This window comes from Lagopus leucura, unplaced genomic scaffold, assembly GCF_019238085.1.
Source record: "Lagopus leucura isolate 7727_CA_CO unplaced genomic scaffold, USGS_WTPT01 Super-Scaffold_100033, whole genome shotgun sequence".
Classification (NCBI taxonomy): Eukaryota; Metazoa; Chordata; class Aves; order Galliformes; family Phasianidae; genus Lagopus; species Lagopus leucura.
The window spans coordinates 2,985,687-2,993,670 of NW_024962282.1; the positions used below are offsets into that span (position 1 = coordinate 2,985,687).

Here is a 7,984-nt window from a genome sequence, read left to right on the forward strand (position 1 = left end):
AGGCGGAGGACAGGCGGAGGACAGGCGGAGGACAGGCGGAGGACAGGGCAAAGCACGCTGTAGTAACTAAATCAACACAGATGGTATTTCCAGAGTGAGACAGAGATCAATACCTGAAGAACTTGCAAAAAGGAAGGAAGACAACAAAACAGGCAACAAAGGAAGAAGTCATGAAGAACCTTCAATTCACATTCACTGTCCCAGAAGAAGGGACAACAGGAAATGAGGAACATGAAATAAGAACTGAGTTAAGAGCTTTTTGTTCCAAGCATTGCTGCAAACATAAGCAGTAGTGACTCTACAAGCACACAAGGGTCCCACAGTGTTACAGCAAAATTTGAACTTGAAAAACCTCAGGTACAGAGCACAGCATTTACCACTTCTAATGCCTTCACATCTACAAAGCTTCTGATGCAACAGGCAGTAGAATTGCACAGTGTTTTTCAATACATTTTGTAAGTGTTGCTATCATAGTTTTGTTTCACCATGAACGAGCATATTTATCTCCTCCTATTAACTGCCAGTATAATAGAAGGAATGACAAAAATCTTCTTTAACACTAATAAACACTGCATATCTTTCTGACTGGCTCCCATTTATTTCAACAGTACTTACTACAAAATGTTTATGTCTGCTGCAAGGCTCAGGTTATGCAAATGGAAATCTTCCTGTCTCATAGACCAGGTTTGGTTTTGGAAATGCTAGCTGAGATTATTCTACATCTGATGTGTACCTTGCCATTAGAAACAGAGCTGCTTAAAGACTCAGTATAGAAATTATATCGATGCTGAGACTTCAAAATTGTTTTAACAGTTTGTATGATACACCAACACAGCTCCTGTTCAAAGTACTTACCCCAGGTGAGTTTGTGGCAATAACTCACCCAGACAAGCAGATTCATCAGCTTTATAGAATACCTTAGGGCTGCTTAGCCATAGTCCTTATTTTTATACAATTTTAAGTCCCTCTTCAAAACACAAAGATGCTCTACTCCCACCAGTCTTTCCTATCAACACTGATCAGGTACTACATGTCTCACCGTTTCCAATGCAAGGTTTTGTAAGGTTTTACACTGTCTTCCTGTAATGGCACTTTAAAAAAAAAAAAAAAAAAAAGTGCTCCACTGTTATTAGAAGCTAAAAACACTGTGCTGGCAATGGGAAAAGCCAGTAAGAGAGAGAAAACCATTTGTCATCACTTGCCACTGATGGACTAATTCCCTTTCTTCTCCTGAAAAAGGCTGTTCTGATCTGTGGGAATATATTATATTACATTCCAGTTTTCAGTCGTAATACAAATAAATTATTTTAGCATCAATCACTACATTTAGCATCGATAAATTCAATCTGAAGCAACAGTTCAGTGAGCATATATTTTCTTTTTGGAGAAAAAAAATCTAAGATCAACATATATAAAACTAAGAAGATTGTACTGATTATGAGCACATCAGAATTTGTACCTCCCACATGAGTTTACCTCCTTTCTTCCTCTATTCTTTCTCTGAGAAAATGATCTGTGTTTAGAGCTGGACTAACAGGAGCAATCCTCATCTTAATACTTTCTAGACAAGTGAAAAAGGAAAGCATGGCTTCACAGAATCACCACATGGTTTTCTGACTACAGCGAAGATCATCCTCTCCCTTCAGGAAAAGAATTTAAATTGCCTTGCAAAAAAATCTTCCCAAATAATCGCTTAAGAATTAAGCCACGCATACAAGTGGTTGGATGAACTCACCCCAATGTCTTCATCACTCTGTATGAGCTGTGAATGTCCAAAGAGACGTCTCTTCAGAATGGGTTCCACTAGTGTAAGGTACACCATGTACAGAAGAAGTAGCCCCAAAATAGACAGGTATATGATGATTGTAACCTGCACAACACAAACATTATTTATCCCAGAGTTATGACATTACCTCAGCCACCTCTCACCGGGCAGTGATGAACAAAAGAACTGTACAGTCAAAGTTTTTGATGAGCCTGACACAGTAGTGTCACTATGACTTGAAATTCATGAACAGCAAAAAGCCATCACCCATTAAATTGGTATTACAAGGTTTAAGGGCAGACAGATAAATTAGCTTGAAACAAAGTCTCTCTTAGTGAGGCCTTGCTGAAGTCCTATGCTATCCTTCTTGAAACAACCTGGTGTTCTCTCACCTTAATCAAGACTACTAATCCACAGCAATTAAACTGGTCACAAATTTTGGGGTTCCTGCATGGTCTCTATTCTCTAGCATAGATCCACATTCAGTCACAGAGCTCACAATGAAACAGGAGAAGAGGAAAAACGCAAAATCCTGAAAAGCCTCCTAAAAAAGGAATCAGTATAATAGAAGAAAACATGCACTATATAATCTATTCACTCCAGGGGCTCAATGGTGGTTACAGGATAAGTATGAAGAATCATCAGATAAAGCAAACAGGATCAATTTTGCTCTTCTTAACTTGCCAAGATAGAAAGTAAATTTTCATCAAGAAAGCAAGAGTGAATAATGAGAGAACACTGAGAAAAATATGAAGTCCAAAGCTTGACAAAATACCATAGCACACTCAAAATCCCAGCCAAGTATAAAGCTTAATCTCAAAACAGGAGAACTTAAACTTCTTAAGCTCACCCCTTCAGTTATAACATGATTCTACTATTACTATTCAAGAAAAGTTATGAACAACTAACAAAAAAAAATAATAATCTTAAGACTGCTTTAGAAGAGCTCTCCCTTTAAAAAGAGTATTTCTCTAAAAAGTTACATTTACTATTCAGTTGAGGAATTTAATATATAACAACAGAATTCCATGGTTTACCTTAATTGTGACAGAGCTTCTCTCTTCATATTTGCACTCACAACGCAAACAATATGCTTCTACATCAGGTCCAGGGACAGGCATGGGCTCAACCACATGAAGACAATCACTGAAGAAAGACAGGACCAGTTCAAACGGTGCAGCTGGTTTTAGACATCTCTAACTCAATTCTAGCTATTACATATCTTTTCCTCCTAATACTTAAAGAGCTTTATTCTGTTTTTTTCCTGTATCTGAAGGAAGATTAACCTCTCTTTGGTGTTTGTGAACAATAGCTCGTTTTTTCTTACCATCACATGTTTATAGGCATAAGGAAAAAAAGCAGACATTGGATGAGTCGTTTATTAAAGCAACAAGATTATGAATAAACAGCATTCACTTCAAAGCACTGGAACAAGAAAGGAAAACATACTTCAACTTGAAAGATCACAAACTCTTAGATGGTTCCCATACCAACAAATGTAGTTGACAATGCTATGAACACTCTACACCACAGTACTAAAATCCAGCTACCATGATATAACAACTTGCACCACTACTTCCACCAATAACTTAAATAATTTGAGTTTTTTGCTGACTCAGTTTGGTTATTCAGTTAACCAAAGCTCCTTGCAGAGCACTTATAGAACAAATTTCACTTTGATCCCTGTCAACTCAGCGTTAATGGACGCAGAAGCAGGTAACTGTAACAAGTCTCTGACGTGATAGCAGCAGCTAACAATTCAACTCTGTATTGGGCTAGCTGAAAATGTTGCCAAGCCACGTGGCCAGGCATGAGTTTTTCTCTCTTCTGTTTTGTTGGTATTACTCCTTTATAACTAGAACTGTTGAGTGTCACATCACAATCTCCGGAGAGGCATGGAGGGATCATTTTTTCCATTTATTTGACATGAGAATTACAAACTCCTCTGCAAAAGAGTGCTACGCTTAATATGCAAAATCAGAAATACATAGAAGTAATTAACTAGGAAATTTCTGTAAAGGTTATGTCAATATGCTGCTCAAGTAGAGAAGAAAGCCAGCATGTTGCTTGGCTACAGCAGGACATCTGTTACTGTAAACATATCAAATAATATCAGCAAGTTTTTTCTCTAGTTCAGTTTCACGCTGCTACAGAGGGTAAAAGCTCTCAGAATCTTAGTTTTGATTATATGTTTCCTTGGACTGTGATTCCATGGCAATTTAAGAGGATATACATGGAAAAGGTTAATCCTTTCCTAAAGGGTGCTGCCACTCAACTTCCCCCATATTAGCACCTTTCTCCCTTGCACTCACCAAGGAAACTTTCCTTCCTAGGGAATCTAGGAAGTCAAAAGCACAGTTTCTGCTCAGCTTTCAGTTTATCCTTCAAAGCAGACAGGGCATCTTCCCTCCCACCACGTCCGTGACTATTAAAGCAATCGGCCTCTGGACATGAAATACCAGTGCATTTCTTCCACAGTGGGTTATTTAACTGAATGCCATGTAGGTGCTTAGGCTTATACAGCACAATGTTTGCCTATCCAAACATTGTGTGTTGTTTGTCAGGGCTGAATTGCCGGCAGTAGCTCCAAACTCTCAAATGGAGAACACTTTTATTGGTGCTGGAGTACTGTCAGCTCATACTGATGTTAACTAAAGGTATTGTTTGACGATCTGTGAGGATGAAAAAAAAGGGACCAATCCTGTGAAAGAAATGATACACCTAAATAAGGGTATCATAATGCAGGCTACAAGATTAAAGATTAAATTTTCATTTTATGTCCAGATAAGGGGGCAGTAAGTGGCCATACTGAATGTAAGTCATAAAGACACTAAAAATTGTTCTGGCTCTTGCCTCAGACAAGATCTAAATGCCTGAAGGAAAGAGCATGACACTTTGTTCTATACAGTAACAAGCCACCCACACAGATGCAGAAGCCCAGGTGTGACACTAGAATTGTCTACTTTGTTGCACATGACCTAGCAATGAAGCCTTTATAAAGTAGCAAGAAGGCAACTGGAACAAGAAGACATGAAACATTCCCAGGTGGTCTCACAAGAAACAATCTCAACACAATGAAATTTAAGATTGGAAAACAGGTTTTTGAGATTCTGTAAGCACCATTTATCTGTCACCATGAAAAGAGCAAAGTCCACAAAGTTAACTTTTCCTTCAATCACTGTCAATATGATTTAAAGCAAGGTCTTTCCTGACAGTAAGGCAAATGCTAAGCAATATCCACTGAAAAAAATCCACTTCATTCGCAGGGGCAACACAGCTATTAACAGTGTTGCTCTGAGATCCCAGCTGCAGCTGGAGCTCTCTCATTATGTCTCATTGCTGCACTATGACTAATTTGTCATAGCAGGCCTAATAACATTAAGTTAACCACATAGGACAAAACAGTAATTTAGATTAGACAGTATGTTTTACATTCATTAACACAGGTTGAAATTTACACTGTTCTGTAAATGTTGTTGTTTCTCACTGTTCTTCTGCAAATAAGTCAGTAAGTCAAGGCATAGCTCTTAATACATACCTGTATCACTAACTTCAATCCTGTAATTATTTTGGTGGGTCGGCTAAGGGGCATGGAATGTTCACAATCAAGTAGCTAGCAGGCTGCTATTCAACAGACTTAAAAAGTCTACTAATAATTCTTGATATATAAGAATAAGAGTCAATGTATCAAATTGTATTTCATATTTTTATAGGTTGATCCAAGAATTCCTGAGCACTTTGGATATCAGAGCAACTCCAAAGTATGCTGTTTTAAATCACTGCTATCTCCCCTTTCTTCCCCAGCTGCTCATCCCCGCTCATGCAGACAGGTCCTCGACTCAGCTGAAACCCGACAGATGCCATGGCTAGCCCAAAACACAGCACACTGCTGAGACACAGAAGATTTTTATATATATAGGAGAGAGAATGTACTGCGTTCTCTGACTGTGATTTTTGAGGAACAGATCTCCGAAACAACCTCTAAACATCAGGACTGGTTTCAAGAGCAGAGAAGGAGGAGAGAATGATCCCTGTCCTGTTCAACAGACAATGCTGCTTCACCACGATGCCATTTCTGGTCCCTGAATTCAAATTACAACACCCCTTTTCCTTCTACTACTTCTAAGTCTTATGCAACAGAAGAACATGCGAACAAGCAATCCAAAATAGAAGATGGAGACACGTTAGGGGTTTCGAGCCTCATCTCTTCCGACAGCTGAATTCTGAAATGCCCAGTAAGTTGTGCAAGAGATGTTTTTGTCATCGTTACAGAACACTTACAACAGTGCTGTAAGTGTTGTTGTAAGACAACCCCGCTCTTTGTACTTCCCCATAATAAACTCACCAGTCCTTCTGCGAAACGTTTTTATTGTAGATACGGCCCGAGTGGTCTTTGTAAGGAGGGCAGATGCATTTACACCGGACGTCCTCGGAATTCTGCAAAGCAAACAACACGCTGAGCCCGTACCGCCGAGAGTACGACCTACACGAAGAGCCGACAGCAAGCCACCTCTCAGATTTATTTCAAGAGTTCAACGCAATGAGCGGAATAAATAAGTAAACAGAACTCTCCACACCCGCTCCTCACCTTAGCCTGAGCGCCCAGCCCCGCCAGCACGGCCAGCAGCCCGCAGAGGCACAGCCAGCCCCCGAGGCCGGCCGCCATGTCGGCCCGGGGCTCCTCGCCGCTGCGCACCGCCTAACCGCGCCGCCGCGCCGCCGCCATCACTTCCGCCTTCCGCCCGTCCGCGTCCGGCGTTTCCGCCCATTATTGCGGCCCCCGGGGAGCTGCGGCAGTGCCGCTTGGTTCCGGGCGGAGAGGGATTGGTATTGCGTTAAATAAACGGCCTTTTTGTTAAGAGGAAGTACAGCCAGCGTTAAGAAGCATACAAGGTTTAACGAGTTAATAAAAATAAAAATAATAATGATAATAAAGAAGTATGAAAGAGAAGCTGGATCTTGTTTGAAACCGTGAATAAACACTCCCCCAGTGCTCGTCTGTCCCATGGGAGTGTAAATGCAACGGCGTCTGTGTCTGCGGGTGCTCAAGGTCTGCCCATGGCCCCTGCTTTCACAAGCACCACAGAACTTCATCATCACACGATAACACAGATGGATACACAACAGTGCTTGGGGTTTAGTTTGTCTTTATTAAAAAACAACAACAACAACATGGTGTCCCAGAGCAAGTGAGCCAGCCTGGTCTATCCCATGCCTGCCCCCCATGCCTGTGCCATGGGCAGATGTGTCTGGCAAAGTATCAGGCGCCTGGAGGGCAGCGCTGTCATGGGGAGTGATAACAGAACAGCTCTTCTGGCAGCTGTGCTGGAGCTTTCCATGCTTTTCCCCTCTGTACTCCTATGCTGGTTCTAGCAGGGGTTCCCACATCATGCCCCTTCTGACTTAAGGTGGTGAAGATGGCTGGGGTTGTTGGTTTTTTGCCTCTAAGATGGCGGAAGTCACAGGGGTACACACGCCCAGCTGTCTAATGTAGGAATGGAATGTTGTTTCTGCATTAGATATTAAAAAGGGGGAATTGATCTGAAGAAGTAAAGCACCATGTATTTGTATTTTGTAACCCATACTGTGGGCTATTCTGCTTGGATAAGCGACCCTCAGCAAAAGAAAAGCAGACTTAACAAACATCAAAGAATCCAGGGCCTCTATACAAGGCTGGATTGCCTTGCTCTGTGGGTAGGTTGGGATGCAACAGGCAGGCATCAAGATACTCCCCCCTGTCCTCCTTCCAAGCTTATCTCTACGCAAGGACAAGCAGATGTTCAAAAGAATGACCAAGTGTCAAATGAGCAAGTGTGAGAAGTTAACTAGTTAGTGATAAATGCTTAGCTAGCAACAGTTCATGTTTAGCCAGTATCCGTATGTTTAGTTGAGCATCGGGAAGATTGTGAACCTGAAGTACTCAGCCAATGAGGAACCAGGGGAGAAATAGATAAGCATCGAGTGATAGGACATAAAAGATGTAACACGTGCTCTCCTGCTTGCAGGAGGCCCGCCATTGCAATTGTGAATAAAATCTGCTTTATCAGAGATACCGTCCTGATAAATTATTTGGATATTCCCAACACTAAGATGGCAGAGGTAGAAGGAATGGCCATGTTTGCCTCCTATGTTACATAAGAAAACAGAAGTGGCAGGGTTTGCTTTGTTGTCTCATAGCTGCTTAAGATGGTGGAAGTGGCATCTTTTTACTTAAGATGG

At 41.2% G+C, this 7,984-nt stretch overlaps 1 protein-coding gene across 1 annotated transcript in view; it reads right to left on the reverse strand.

Annotated features, from left to right (window-relative positions):
* Window positions 1-6,445, reverse strand: part of TMEM9B (TMEM9 domain family member B) — a 9,025-nt gene extending 2,580 nt beyond the window's left edge. The window contains exons 1-4 of the mRNA XM_042882135.1: window positions 6,354-6,445; window positions 6,111-6,202; window positions 2,803-2,911; window positions 1,736-1,870 (exon numbers count right to left, since the gene is read on the reverse strand). Of these exons, the coding sequence (XP_042738069.1) occupies window positions 1,736-1,870; window positions 2,803-2,911; window positions 6,111-6,202; window positions 6,354-6,431 (414 nt within the window). The 5' untranslated portion in view covers window positions 6,432-6,445. The remainder of the gene's footprint in view (window positions 1-1,735; window positions 1,871-2,802; window positions 2,912-6,110; window positions 6,203-6,353) is intronic.
* Between the last annotated feature and the right edge of the window lie 1,539 nt (window positions 6,446-7,984).